This window comes from Gavialis gangeticus, unplaced genomic scaffold (genome assembly GCF_001723915.1).
Source record: "Gavialis gangeticus isolate Ggan-Ray unplaced genomic scaffold, GavGan_comp1, whole genome shotgun sequence".
NCBI classification, from domain to species: Eukaryota; Metazoa; Chordata; order Crocodylia; family Gavialidae; genus Gavialis; species Gavialis gangeticus.
The window spans coordinates 116,085,492-116,101,107 of NW_017729025.1; the positions used below are offsets into that span (position 1 = coordinate 116,085,492).

General features: G+C 43.3%; 1 protein-coding gene across 5 annotated transcripts in view; it reads left to right on the forward strand.

Annotated features, from left to right (window-relative positions):
* NAV2 (neuron navigator 2) overlaps positions 1-15,616 on the forward strand; it is a 501,690-nt gene that overhangs the window by 457,041 nt on the left and 29,033 nt on the right. For 3 of the 5 annotated variants that reach the window (XM_019519466.1, XM_019519467.1, XM_019519464.1), the window contains 8 exons: positions 337-448; positions 2,969-3,114; positions 5,708-5,716; positions 6,149-6,321; positions 11,822-11,975; positions 13,008-13,167; positions 13,601-13,701; positions 15,078-15,173. In XM_019519466.1, the coding sequence (XP_019375011.1) occupies positions 337-448; positions 2,969-3,114; positions 5,708-5,716; positions 6,149-6,321; positions 11,822-11,975; positions 13,008-13,167; positions 13,601-13,701; positions 15,078-15,173 (951 nt within the window). The remainder of the gene's footprint in view (positions 1-336; positions 449-2,968; positions 3,115-5,707; positions 5,717-6,148; positions 6,322-11,821; positions 11,976-13,007; positions 13,168-13,600; positions 13,702-15,077; positions 15,174-15,616) is intronic. The other 2 variants (XM_019519468.1, XM_019519465.1) reach the window with 1 other exon arrangement.

The window sequence follows — 15,616 nt, forward strand, 5'->3', positions numbered from 1 at the left end:
AAAGCCATCAAGCTTAAACAATGTATCTCAATACACATTTAACTGAACTGAAAGAAAAACTGCATTTTACAGAATGTCATTATATGACCCTTTCTAAAGTTGTGATTCAAAGGTCTAATCACTGTATTATGGGAAATGTGCTTTGCCAGCTACTCCAAGCCTCAGCCAGATTTTTTATTTTTCAGTTGTTCAATCAGTCCCCCAAACAGCAGTGCTTTGAGGTTTTTTTTTATTTTATATATGTGTGTGTGTGTATATGTGTGTGTGTGTGTGTGTGTGTGTGTGTGTGTGTGTATATATATATGTATATAAACATCAATTTCAATTTTATTTCAGGATTCAGAACTGAATGAATTACGGAAAACCATTGAGCTTTTAAAGAAGCAAAATGCTGCTGCTCAAGCTGCCATTAATGGAGTAATTAATACACCTGAGCTCAACTGCAAAGGTAAAGAGAAAACTCCTCTTTTAACATCAGTGCAGCACTCCCATGACATTAGTCCTCTTGATAATATCTGATGCAACTTCGCCTTGCCAGAAATTGGCTTTGCATATATCACCAACATGTATTTCACCAATATGTATTTGCTTGCCTTTGGGTGGAGATTTGTAATTTTGTATCTCAGATAAGACCCTATAGTTTTCGTTCATAGGTTCCACATAAATATACTACGGTGTAGTGCTATGCATCCTCTTCAAATGCACTATATTCTTCTCAGCACAGTAAAGGAATACAGTTTCCCTTGTGGTTACTTTGAGATTACTGTATAACTGCCCAATTCTTTTATTGTGTAATTTCAAATACAAAGTGTCACATATCAGGTTTCCAGCGGTGACCGTGCTGCCCCCTAGAAGCTTTGTGACTAATGCCCACTCTGCCCTAGGGCACTGTCTTGCCTCGCCTTCTGTGCCTTGATGGAAATGTGATAAGAGGGAGGCTGCCCTGATCTTATTATGACCACCCAGATTGTGGTCATGGACTTGCGGGCTAATGACATGGCTCCATACACCATTTCCCATGCCTTGCTGATGGCATCCTTGCAGATGTCCTGCTAGTCACTGATACAACTCCTCTCTAGGTCTCTCTCAGCCTCACTCCAGGCCTCAGACCCCTCAGTCTCTGCTCATAGCCCCTTCTCCAGTTGCCAGACCCCTTGGTCTCTCCTCTGGTCCCACAGACCCCTTGGTCTCACCCAACTGCTCCCTTAGTCACCAGATCCTTCGGTCTCTCTCAGGCCGTATTCTAGTTGCTAGACCACTCAGTCCCTCTCAGGCCCCTCTCTGAAGCCCTCAGACCCCTCTGTTTCACTCAACTGCTCCCTGGGCTACCAGGCCCCTTGGTCTCTCTCCTGGCCTCTCTACGGGATGTCACCTCCTCTATACTTTCCTTACCTCTCTCCAGGCCCTTGGCCCTGTCCAACCCTGTGCTCTACTCGTGGCTCCTTACTGGGCCACTGGACCCTCATGGTCCCGGACTTCCCTGGCCCCTCACTGGGCCACTGGATTCTCAGGGTCCCAGTCTCTCCTGGCCCCTCACTGGCCCTCTCTCTATTCCTGGCCCTTCACTGGGCCTCTGGACCCATAGATTTCATAGATTCCATAAATATTAGGGCTGGAAGGGACCTCAGAAGATCATCAAGTCCAGCCCCTCGCCCATGGGATCCTGGTCTTCCCTGCTGAGTGCTTCTTTTTTGGGGTGTGGTCCCCTCCCCCTCCACAGGGTCACCCACAAAGCAGTGAGAGCTGAGGTTTTCCAGTACCCCATCCTTGCCTTTCGCTGGAGTGGCTCATGCATGACATTTCATGGAGGCTGCCTTGCCACAGGCAGCCCCACCACACCAACCAACTCCAGTAGGGTATAGTTTCAAGTCTTACCCAAAACTGATCTTACATGTCCTATGCCCCTCCCCAGCTGCTAAGCACTGGACTCCCTGGCTCTGGCCCCAGCTCACTCTTGGACCCACCAGCCATCATCTTTCTGGGCTACATGCCCCTTGACTGCCTTCTCTTTTGGCTGCAGCCGCCCAGGGACCTTTGGCCGCTTCTAGGCTCTGGCCTCACCTCAAAGCCAGTCGAGAACTACAGGCCTGCTCCCCTCTGGTAGTCTCCACTGTGGTCTGTTTCACCCTTTGGCCCCTCCTGGGTTCTGGCCCCTGCACAGGCTAGTTGAGATTCCCAGGGTCAGTCCTCCAGCTGTCAGTCCCCTTGTCTCTGTGGGTCCACCCTCTTTGGCCCCTCCATGGGTCTCTCTCTCTCTCTCTCTCTCTCTCTCTCTGCAGGTTCAGAGCCCTCCGTAGGTCTTGTTACACAGCCCCTTCCTTTTTTCAGTACAACCTGGCCCCTCAATAGGCCCACAGACTCTCAGCCTCTCTCCCAGGACTCACCTGATCTCTCACTAGGCCCTAGTGCACTCGGCCCCTCTCTCTCTGGGCTCATCCGGCCTCTTAACAAGACCCAGGCACAGGAAGGGGTCTGAGCTTTCTCTCAGGGCTCTTCTTGCCCTTTAACAGGCCCACAGACTCTCAGCCCCCTTCTCAGGACTCTGGACCCCAAGCAGTATTCTTAGAAACCTCCTCCATATCCTTAGTTCTTACCTGGGCCACTGGATGTTATTCTCCTTGTTATTCAAGAGTGGTAGCTTTCCTGCTGGCTGATGTTCCTACACCAGCTCCCAAGTGCCACACAAAGTGAGGACCACAGTCCTGCAATGCCTTCTTCACATTGCTAGGCCCAGTGATTTAAATTGTGGTGGTTTGCTAGAGGACAGGTTTTCAGGATCACATCTGAGATATTAGTCATATCATGAGTAAAGTACCTACCGATATTGCCATACAGTGCATTATTGTGTGCAAGTGATTCTAAATGTGCTTGTTTCCTGCAACACATTTCTCCTTCTGCATAGTTGACTAATCAAAGGAGAAGCTGAAATCTCTTAAGTAAATTTGACAGTGACTTTGTTAACATTTAGGTACTGGAACTACCCAACCTGCTGACCTGCGGATTCGAAGGCAACATTCTTCAGATAGTGTCTCTAGTATTAATAGTGCTACTAGTCATTCAAGTGTGGGAAGTAACATAGAAAGTGATTCAAAGAAAAAGAAGAGAAAGAACTGGGTGAGTATATTTCAATAGATTGCATGGTATAAATGTAAATTTATCTTGTGGACGTGTGTAGCAAGATCCAGACGTCAGCACAAGGATATATACCACTTGTGTCCTGTCCAGACTCAGTTTTGAAGACATATGTGAATCTTAAGTGACACAAATTCTACGTATTCTCCCCCCCACCAACTGCAGGTACATGAACCAGGGAGAGCAGAGAGTCAAGCGGTCTCATGGAGTGCAAGACATTCTGGGAGTCACAGCTTTCTTGACTGGCAGTGGACTTTGCTGCTGCCAGGGGAAACTTTCACCCCATATTATTGCTGCCGAAGTCCATGTCTAGAGGGCAGAAAAAATGCTGAATTCAGTAGCAAAAAATAGGGGTCAGTTCTCTCTCCAGAGGTAGCAAACTCCACTTCTGTTCTACAAAATTATAATTCCCAGAATGTCTTGCACTTTGTGACACACATTGCCTGTTCTGGCACAGAGGCTTGCAGAGTGACAGGCAGGCAGCAGAGGCAGAGGCAAGCACTAGGTGAGGCATCCCCACTGCTCCTTCTGGTGCTCCTCCCCTTAGGCAGCTCCTAGGGCATGTGCCCCACTTGCACGCCCCATGTTACACTACAGCTATCTGCAGGATGAATTTTACCTTCGCTGACTAAACCATAAAGCCCACAGTGCCAACAACTCTAAAGGACAAATCCTGGTGAAGAGATGTGTTGTGTAGGGAAGATTCTAAGTACAGTATGTCATTTAAATAAAGTACATGCACAATGAGGGAATGTTAAGTCTTTTGATGCTCATAGCACTTTCTTTTTTAAGTACATAGACAACACTTTTCATTTTACCATAGGCTCTGCTCTGAATAGCATCATGGAATTTTTAAATAAAAATAGCAGCTTTTAGGATTTTGTTATAATAGTCTTTCTTGTAATAGTAATAAAAGATTTCAAAATACTCATTTTTAACTTCCCATTTCTTTATCTTGCTCATTATGTATTGTATTCAAGGTACCATGTACTGAAGGAAAGGTACATAAGAACTCAATTTTAATTAGTCCATTGTTATCATAGTAACATTAGGTTTATTGTAGTTTGGGCCAAAATCCTTAGTTCCTATCATATAGGCAGTGAAACAGTCCACACTCTCCAGTGAATTTAAATCATCCTTAATTGTTAGTTCAGCAACTGCATAAAAATATATCTATTCTACTACAAAATGCTATAGTTGGTTCTTGGGAAAGTTTATGCTGTAATTATAAGTGATCCTGTTCAGGTTATATGTAAAACTGCCTTTGTGTCATTAAAATACAAAAATCCATTTGAACAGAATTTCAGTTTAGTGTTTCTTCTATTCACTGGTTTCAAATGTTTGAATTCCTTCTTTATAGCAACACTATCTCCTTACCCCCTTTCCCAGCTTCCCCCCGCTCCCCTTGTCTGAATGAAAACAATGGCTTCCCCACAATGCTCTGCTGCATTTTAATTGTTGGGGCACTCTGTTGGCAAGGTGGATTTTAATTTCTTTCCTCCTTGTAAGCTGTTGATAAATCCTTTTCACTTAAACCAGTTTAATCCTATATAATTAGTAAGGCCTAATTCAGCCAAATATGTTGCTTCTCTTTTAGTCTTGCATTAGTAGTTAGTTTATGTTATCATAGTCTAGAAGGTCTCATCGTAAAATTAGTCTACACCTCTCATTCATCATGCCATTTTTCTTAAAAGTAGTTTAGAAAACTTTGTTATTCTGAAAAGGAGACATGCACAGGGTTTTAGTGAATTTGAAAGAAACAGCAAATGAGCAAATTTTCATTCAGCAAATAAGCACATGTAAAGAGTAGAGAGTCTTGAGAGTGGAGAACAGGTATAACATGTTAGATGTTTCTCTATTAAGTGGAGTTCAGCTGAATTTGGTGAATGTAGTATTTTTTTATTTCACAAATCTTTTGATCTGTTCTAAATTGAGGGCCTCTCATTACATATGGAAACATTATCTCCTGTCTCTTCAGGCTAAAATGAAAATACTTTAAAGACACTTGTTGCCACTGAAAATTTGGCAGAATATAACACTCAGCATCAGTTCTTGTTTACCATCCTTTTAAACATATATATTCTGCTGCTGTAATATTCTGAAATGGGATTTCAGGGAGAAATCATTTGAGCCACAATACATCTGTTTTTTCATTTGTTTCATAAAAGGAGGGATGCTATTGAAAGTACTTTTTAGTTACATGTAGGTCAAAAAGGCTGAGTATTTTCCCCTGTTGAACTGACCACACAAGGAAGGCACAATTTACCAGTGTCTCAAAAAATAGTGAGGAATTTATAACCCAAGCAAAAAAAGTTTGATTTAGGTAGTTTAGAGACTGATCTATACGGCATTGTTCATGTGCTGTAAAAATTGCCATTTGTTGTTTGAAAGATCCATTTTACGAAATAGTTTCAAATGCTTTTTGATTCCTGTTTAAAATCATTTGTTGTGTGCTTGTGATTTATTGGTCATGTTTGTCTTTAAAAATCCAAAGCTTTCCCCATCACTGGCTTTATCTGTTAAAATTTGTCTTTTTTCCTTCCCCCTTCCCTTTTGCTTGCGCTTCTTCTGGCAGGTCAATGAGGTAAGGAAGACCTACTTTAAACTATAAAATACAAAGCTAACCTATCCATTTACATGACTAACCCTGTCAGCATTGGTAACCTTGTCTCAGCCATGTTATGTTATAACTTTAAGTTGCTGTAACACTGTTCTAAAAAGTTTCTTCTGCTGAACACAATTTTGTAGCTGTAATGAGAGAGACGGTCTAGAACCAGGAGACATCAACATCCAGTCCTTTCAAGGCCTTATTGTAGATTCACTTTTTAATCTTATAGAATGGTTAAGGAAAACAGGATTTTATTGTTAATCTTCCTCCTTTCAGCCCCTCAAAAATGTTACATACCTGTTGCCACTTTATTGGAAAGATGTGCATGTTAGAATCTTTATTTGGTGGCTTAATTTGTTGCTCAGATAAATCCTCAACAGTATCTCTACTGTTATGGTCTTGTTCCAGTTACGCAGTTCCTTCAAGCAAGCTTTTGGTAAAAAGAAATCACCCAAGTCAGCATCTTCTCATTCAGACATTGAGGAGATGACTGATTCTTCCTTACCTTCATCACCAAAGCTACCGCACAACAACTCAACTGTTTCTACACCATTGTTGAGAGCTTCTCATTCAAATTCTCTGTAAGTGAAATTTCTGTTTTTAAAAGTATTGATTGATTTGGGAATGTATTTTGCCTTAGAAAAGTATTTTAAGGACAGTGCAACATTGATCAAGAAATGCTTGGGCAAAATGAGGGATTCCATATTTTATATGTGTATTTATTTACCACCTTAGTGGGGCTCATTGCTAGGTGCTGTGCATAGATATAAGTAGGATGCTGTACTGGATGAAATCCTTTCTCTGTTGAAGTCAGTTTCAAAGGGTGCTGGCAGACATGAACATCCCCACCCCACCATAGCATTTTACCAGAAGAGGCAGTGCATTAGTTTGATCCAGCTCTGCAATGTCTGTATAGATCAGGTGCTTCAGCAGGCCTTTTTGGTCCTTTATCGAATAGCTGGTTTCATCAGCTATTTGGTAAAAGCACTGAAAAGCCCCACTGAAGCACCAGATCTGTATAGATGTTGGGAGAGCCGAGTCCATCTAACGCAGTGCCTCTTCTGGGCATGCGCTGTGCTTGGTGCGAGGGCTCGCCAAGTTTAAAGTAAAGCATCATTTTGGTTATTTTCCATGTCTGTAAATAGCCAAAATGCTGACTTCAGAACCAGAATTTTGTCTGATACCTGCCTTGGAGATGTTGCACTTTAAATAAATAAGATAGACAAAAGATAGCGGAAAGACTTTATTATTAAAATTCCTATTATCCCAATGGTATAGCCATGAAATATGGGCATAGAGCAACTAAACAATTTCACTGTATATAGGGGGAATGTTTGTAGTATAGCCGGGAATTGTAGTTCTATATTCTGAATTCCAGTGCAGTTCTATGTTACTCTGTGAAACAAAGACACTACTTCTCTAGTGTAATGTAAATCAACAGTTTATGGGGGCAATCTCTCAACAGCTTGTACTGTGTAAGGGAAGAAGTAATTGCAACCAAGGTGATCTTGGGCAGCAGAAGTAATTGAATTTCTTGCTTCTGCTAACAGTGAATATGGCATATAGCTGACATCTGGGATTTTGGTTTTTTTGTTGGGTAAAAGCAGCACATGTTCTGCTAAGTGTCAGTGACAAGTTTGATTAAGAGTGATTGGACTACTTCTGCTTAGGATGGCCAGAATTTTACCCCAAGCTCAAACGGCAAATGAATGTGTTTTGATTTGAGTGAAGATTGTAAGCTTAAACAGAAAAAAGACTCTGAGAGCGTCAGGCCTTTTATTTTCAGATTTCCACTTTGCCACTTGACTCATTAGGTGATCTCAGTCAGATCATGAGTTTCTCCCTGTCCTAATTTATCCATTTATAAAATGGGTATCTTAAAGTTAGGCACTGGCTGCAGAAGTGGAATTTGCAAATCCAAGTTAAAGGTGCCTAAGTCCCTGGAGGGAAATGATGTTCTGAAGTGCTCCAAAGAGTTAGTGGACAGACATGCATGGCTGAAGAAGTGCTTCAAAAATGATCCTAAAAAAATGAGGAACATCCCTTTTATGTTTCCTGAATCTCCATACATTTCACTGGCCTTCTAGTATCCCATAGTGCCCTGCTCCACACCGGCTTTCTCTAGGGAGAATGAAAGGAAGGCTTCCTTGCATGCGTGTCAGTCTGGTCTCTGGAAGTCCTCAAGGACAGTTGAGCACACAGAAGAGCATTTATTGGCTGTCTGTGTCACTCCCTGGGGCAGGAAGAGTGTAGCACTGTGGGATGCCAGAATACTAGGCACCCCCATTTCACTACCACTGGCTGGAGAGCACTGCCGCTGCCGTTGTAGTGATTTTGAAGTGCTCCTTCAGGGGATCCACATGTCTGTAAAGCACTGAAGCATTTTGACTCTGAAGCACTCCAATCTGGAGCAGAATTTGGAATGCTTCAGATGTGTACCAGTTCATGGCCTAAGTTGCCTGTATGTTGAATAGGAAAGGATAGGCACTCAGTGTACTGTGCAAGCCAGCCGGTGGGAAATGCCAAAATGCAGAGTATAGCTGAAACCCAGCATGTCTCCTGTTTTTAGGCTGTAGTTATGTGAAACTAAGGGGTTGTCTACACATGCAAATAAGCACAACTAAATTTAATGTGCATTAAGCGATGTTTTGCAGGTGTCTACACATGGAGGATTTGGAACTAAAGTTAGTGCACTTGGCGGCCCTGCCATGCATTCCTGTGGCCACTGGAGGGAGCTATGGCCACATGGCTGCCAGAACTTGGGAGCCATGCCTGAGCCAGAGCCAGCTGCCAGCACTTGGCAGCCATCTTGGAAGCTCTGATCCCTGGTCAGCCCCTTCCCTGCACAGGAGCCACATGCCCAGTGTAGGACCAGTGTGCATCAGCCCCCTCCTTGCCCACCCTGCCTCCCTGTGCCAGGGCTGCCCTGGCCCCTGCAAGTGACACTCAGCATTCCACTGCTCCAGCCCAGCCCCTGCCAGTGATGACCAGCACCCTGCACTGCTGCTGGCCATGGTGCTGGCCCCAGCAGGCCCCTCTGCCCAGGCCACAGGAGAGCCTGTGGGAGCCCCTGCCTGACCCCCTTCTGCACTCCCCGCCCAGCCTGCCTCTGCTGCTGCCCACATACCCCCTACCACTTGCCCACCTCTAGCACCACTCTCAGGACACACATATGGGTGAAACAAAAAAAACTGTATTGCCTTCGCAACCCCCATCCCTCTCCCCTTCAACAAACAATGCCCCTCCATCACCCTTCCCATCCACCAACAATGAAAAGCCCACTTAAAAGAGACAAACTATATACATATTGAAAACTATTTACAGTATTTTGGCTCTTCATACCCAGAGTGAGGGGCAATGGAGTGGCTAGGGGGCAGAGCCCTGGGGCAGATGTCTAGCACTCCAGCCCCTGGATGTTCTCCCATGAATCCAGGGGCCATGGATACCTCTGTGGGTGGTGCCCTCATGCAGAGCCAGGTCTTGGGCCACATGGCATGGAGGATAGTGGCAAAGCCAGGACCCCACCTCACCTAGCCAGGACCCTACCTCAGAGCTCACAGCAAGCCAGGGCCCTTGCTTGGTCCTTCAGGGTGTGTTCCCTTAGCCTTCCCCCTCCATGGGGTCACCCACAAGGCAACAGGGGCTGAGGCCTTCTGGCGCCCCATACTCACACTTCACTGGGAAGGCCCCAAGTGTGGCATATCCTGGAGACTACCCCACCACTGGCAGTCCCACCACACCAACCCCAGCAGGATGTAGTTTTAGGTCATGCCCCAGGATCAGGAGCCTCCTGCTATCATAATAGCTCCTGCCCTTACCACCAAGATGTCATGAGCAGCAGCCCTAGCCAGGTGGTGTTCTCCTAGCTGGTAGAAGCAGACTGCTGGCCTTGCTGCTCAGAGCCCTATTCTTATAGGAAACATCTGGACCCTGTTCCCAGTCAGGCAATTGGGCCTATTTGGGTTTGCAACCAGCTGCAGGCTAGATTTACTGCTGCTTGTGCCCCTATGAGTAACAGAGCACACCCTGTGCTCTGTTACAAACCCATACTTAGACTAAGTTGTCTTTTTATGTACAGTGATGGTAGCTTTTTACATAATAGTCTCCTTGTTGGAGCACTTGCCCAGAAGATGGGAGACAGGTTCTGAAGGTGTCCAAACTTGTATTTCCTCTTGTTGGCGAATGTCCTAATCAAGAGCATATAGAGCAAGGGTGAATGGGAATTTTTCTATCTCTCTTGTTGAAGCTAAGCTCCTGCACAGAAAGAAGTGCAAAATTCATGGATCCAAAGAGAGAATGAGCCAGGAAGAGGAGCTGGATGCTTGCAAAGCGTTCTTTATACATTTTGCATTAACGAGCCATTAGATGAAATGCAGAAATAGCAATGAAATCCAGGACTAGGATACAGTCTTGCTTGTTTTCCTTCTGGACCCACAAGCACTCCTGTCTGTGCTCTTGGCTGCCTTCTTTCCCAGAAGATGAGTTTGAGCCCTTTTTGGCAGAGTAGGACCTAGAATTCAGATATCCCACTTCCTTGGAAAGTGTGCTAACTACTAAACTATCCTGTATGTCAGTGTGAGACTTGCCCTAAGCATTGCCCCAGGTTTGGTCTCCCCCAATGACATACTTAGGAACACCTAGGCTGTGAATTCCAAAGAGCTTTCGGTAGGAGATGGATGCCCAGCCAGATGGTGCCACCTCTTGACATGCACAATAGCTGAACTTTTGGCAAGTAAGTTTTCTGATAAAAATATAGGCATGTGGGTGGAGACTCTGGTGCCTGGGCAATTAGGTAGGTTTTCTATGAATCACTTTCTTCTAAGCTTCTAAGATCCTTTGAAATCTCACTCTGAAATTTTGATAGCAGAAAATAAAGAACTGTTCTCCATTGTAAGATTCATGGGTCTCCCATCTATTAGCCCTATTTTAATTCCTTTCAAATCATTACACCCTCCAGTGTTGTAAAAGAGCCAGAGTTATTCTAAAATTAGAAATACACTTTATATATGTGTATATATATGTATATGTATGTATGTATGTATATATGTATATGTGTATGTATAGGTATGTGTGTATATATATATACACATATATATATGAGATGCTGTCTGCAATCAGTCAAAATATTCTGTCTGGAAAAGTTTCTGAAGAATCAACAGGCTACAAAAGAACTGAGGAAAAAAATCAAAATCTTCATCTGCATTTGAGGAATGCTAAAGTTTATGGATTTTGGCTTATTTGCTTTCTGGTGGTGGAGAAAACCTCTTTTGTTAACTTATGAATTCAGAGAAGTTTAAACTGGACCCGCTGATGATTATAACACATAAACATTCTTACATAAGTTGAAATATGCTTAATAGTTTTACACATGATAGTGGTTCAGATGGACTGGAAAGTAGAGATAACAGAGTACAGTGTGACAGTATTTCAGAAAATGCTGATGTGGGTTGTAGTGTCATACTTATGTGCTGAAAGTTTTTATAGCCAGATTCATTTTTTGTCAGGGAAGGGAATTAAAATGCCACCAAAAATTTTTTTAAACATGAGTGAATAAAAGCAAACAGGAATTTATTGTGCCTGAATAGATATAGCATTCCAGTGCCCTCAGGAATCATTTAGGGAAACCCAGCTGTGAACACCTGGTGAACTTTAAATCTTTCTTCAAACTCATCAGTCTCCAAGTGACTGTTGCTACTGTCAGTATCTCCTTACTTTATTTATATTTCCCATGTTTAAAAGGTTTCCTAGCTGATGATTCCTTTGAAAAAAATATTAATGCTATCCAACGATAGCATAACAGCCAGCATTTAATTCCATATGCCGATTGTCTTATCCTCAAAACAGCATCTTTGCTGATAGAGACTGTTAGTGGTATTTCATGTTCTTTGTCATGCTCTATTTATCTTGTCATTGAGGTTGAAAGCAAAAACTGAGGTCCATCCCCCAAAATATCCCACCAGGTTTGTCTCAGTGAACCGAAGAAAGTTGTTTTCACTTTGTTAACTAAATGCTCAGAAACAGCATTTCAAAGTATTGTTCCCAATCTATCTTGTTAACTGCCCAATTTAAAACTTTCTGCAGTATTTCTGAATGCACTGACAGTGAGGCTGAAACAGTCATGCAGTTACGCAATGAGCTGAGAGACAAAGAGATGAAACTGACTGATATTCGTCTGGAGGCCCTTAGCTCTGCCCACCAGCTAGACCAGCTTCGGGAGGCAATGAACAGGATGCAGGTGGGAAGAAACAATCTAACAAATATGTTACAATTTTCTTTTATCTGTTAAAGCAGGGCTGTCCAACTAGCAGCCCAAGGGCAGCAAGTGCCCCTCGAGGTTAGCATGTGGCCCATGGGTTCTTACCTTGCCACCATTGCCCCCCACCGCTATTGCTTCTGCCATGGCAGCTGGGTTCTTTGGGTTTCCCCATCCTCTTCCAGCTTATACTTCCTGCATCTGCTTCTGGGGGTGGGGCAGTGCAGGGTGTGGGTGTCCAGGTGCCCAAGCTGTGAGCATGACAGGTGGCTAGGGTGTCTGTGTTGCCTGCATGGAGGGAGAAGGGGCCAGGCTGCTCATGACAAAGGAGCTTGGATGCCTTCATTGTAGGTGGGAGTTGCAGCAGGGGGAGTTGGGATGCCTGTGGGGGGGTGGGGGAGTCCAGGAGGAGGGGATGCCCGTGTATCCAGCAGCCCCTGGGATGGCAGTCCACATCTTGTGCAGCCATTGGCACTGCAGTCCATGTCTTGTGTGGCCCCCAGCTACCCAGAAGTTGGACAGCCTTGTGTTAGAAGACCAGCCATGTAACCTCCGAGTCATTTGTCTCATGCTCAAAGGAGGTCCCACGAAACTTTTCACCAACATATTCATGTTAGCCCTGGTATTCTGCCAAACATCATGCATTGTGGATAAACACCTTCTGCCTCCTCTGGCATTACAGTTTCCACCTTTTGATCCATTTCTGTGGCACTTTGTGTAAAGTGTCATGAGTTAGAGTGCAGACTTTAAACATCTGTAGGCACCCTGCATTCCTGGATCCACTGCTGCATAGCTTGCACTGAACATTGGGAAATTCCAAGGTCCAGAAGCATTATAATATTCTAAAGGGTGTTTATGGTTTGATTGGAAGCTGTGTTTTAAAAAATAATTTTAAATGCATCTTATTAAACTACTTGAGGTTTCTTCTTAAAAACTAACTTCACCTATCCACAGTGGAAGTGAGAAATCTTATGCTTTCCTTGTGCCTCCTAACAATTGGCTTTTCTTTTCCAGAGTGAGATTGAAAAGTTAAAAGCAGAAAATGATCGGTTGAAGTCTGAAAACCATGGCAGCTGTAGCAGGGCTCAGTCTCAGGTTTCCATTTCATCCTCCCCAAGACACTCAATGGGTCTCTCTCAGCACAGCTTGAACCTCACAGAGTCTACCAGTCTCGGTGAGTATAACTAGGAAGGCAGTGACCAGGTTTTATTCTGTATTTGGAGCATTCAGTTTGGTTCTCCATAAAGAATAAAAGGGTAAGGATTGTTAATGGCTAAGGTGTGAATATATGTCAGCAGCTAGTACAAACTTGTCTACTGGTGTCATAGTTCGGTTACACCCGAGAAGTTAGCTTTCCAATTATGACCTCAGCTGCACAGGATTGTGTTCAAAAGCTATTTAACTGCATATATTTGCCAAAGGGATATTTTTGTAGGAAAGAAAATATAGAGTAACTGAGAGTAATAATTTTCAGTGACCTTCCCTTTTTAAGAAATACCTTCGGTTGTTGTAGGAAAGCCAGTAAACTTTTAGTTTTGTCTCTTTGAATATGCCCTTTGTTGCTGTCAGTGTATAACTAGGAGTCTGCTGATGTTTTCTGTTTATAGACATGCTTTTAGATGACCCTGGTGATGGCTCTGTCCGAAAAGAAGGAGGCAGGCATGTTAAAATAGTTGTCAACTTTCAGGATGAAATGAAATGGAAAGAGGTGAGTTATGTATTTCTGCACCCTTTCTCAGCCATGAAATATAGCTAGCTTGGGATTTAATATTTATTGCAATGCAATCTGTTTTGCATGTACTGTATTCGTTTGCAAAACACATTTAAGTTTTCCAAGGAGTTTGGGTCCAAGGAAGCAACAGAGACACCAGTCTCCCAGCAGAACCTATGGATCCAGTGTCAGGAGTTCCCCAACTTGTCAATCCAGCCCAAACTTCTAAAATGTATAACAGAGTCATATTTTAAACCTATGCTGTGCCAACTTCACTAGTCCCTCAGGTGTGCATTGTTCATATTAAACTGCTTAAAGCAACAGTTTTAAAGAATCCTGGATGTGCAAACACATTGCAAGTACCGTCCATCGTAGTCTACATAATACATTTGTAATGCATGCGTGAATCTGGTAAACCTTCATCAAACACCCATTTTGCCAGATAATTATGAATATTTGTTCTTTAATAAGCACTTGTGAGAGGAAAAGTTCATATCATTCATCTATTTCTACATATTAAAGGAAGGGAGAAAAAATGATCACCCACAATTTAATAAAACTGGAAAATTTATCAAATAACTGGAAATTAAATTGGGTCAGTAGATCTGTTTTCAGTTATACCAGTTGTGCATTGAATTGTCTTAGTAACAGTAATTTCCTCAGAATATATCTACAGCTATATCTATATATTAATAATAGATATATTCAATTATATCTGACTACAGTGTACTCATGGTCAGAAAAGTGTCTCTGGAAAATGGCATCCTCTTATGTGTTTTGGAGTTAAGCCTGCTGTCTATAGTGACTGAAACTAGTTTTTGTTCAGTTAGCAATGAACATCCAATGCAGCTATGGAAGAACAAATTGGATTCTGTTCTTTCTGTTCTGCCTTGGATGTCATGAAGAGAAGTGCCAGCTAAATTCTTCAAGTGTACTGTGATTTATTACCTTTTTTGATTTCAGATCCCAGATGGAGTTGTTTGAAATGAGTAGAGAAAAATTGTCACATTCAAACTGAACATATTTGATATTAAAGTGACAGAGAAAATAAATATGTCACTTATGTCCTGATTATACCGGCTTTTGTTCTTTCAAGGTCTTCATCTCTTTTTGCTGACCTGTACTTCCTTGTATTTAAAATCCTTTATGGTTTGAATTGTGAGTACTTTTTAGTAATATTTAGGAGTTTAACTGTCTTTACCATTGCAAAGTGTATTATGGAGGACAGAACAAGAGGCTGGATAACTCAAAGTTTACCTTCTGGTGTAACATAGGCAGGTACCAGGATTCCTAAATAAATAGATGACTTTCATAGGTCAGACTAATGCATGACTTAGCTTTCTTTTAATTTTGATATTTTTGTTTGTAATTAGGATTCCAGACCCCGTACGTTCCTCATTGGTTGCATTGGAGTCAGTGGCAAGACAAAATGGGATGTGTTGGATGGGGTGGTTAGACGCTTGTTTAAGGTAAATAAAGAGTTTACTGAACATTTGAATCTTTCTACCCAGCATTGTCTTGTGTAATCAAAGAAGACCACATTTCATCCCAAGGCAAAGACAGTCAGGGCATGTGTAGATAAAACAGGTTCTAAATTGAAGCAGTGAGTTTTAAAAAACACCGCTTCAATTTAGGGCTGATTAAACCCCTGTGTTGTGCACACACCCCACAGACTTACCTGCCTCTCTGGCAGGGAGGGGAGGGCGAGCTGCCAGCAGGCAGATCAGGTCCTGGGCTGTGGGGACGTGGTCCCTCCACGGCAGCAGTGCCCCCTCCCCTCCCCTCCCCCCCATCCGCCCCCCGGGTGGCACCCATCTGCAGGCACCCAGCTTGGCTGGTCTTGTGTGGGGGAGGGCACTGAAGCCAGGGAGGGAAGCACTGGACCTCCATGCAGCTCAGGCAGGCAGGCTCC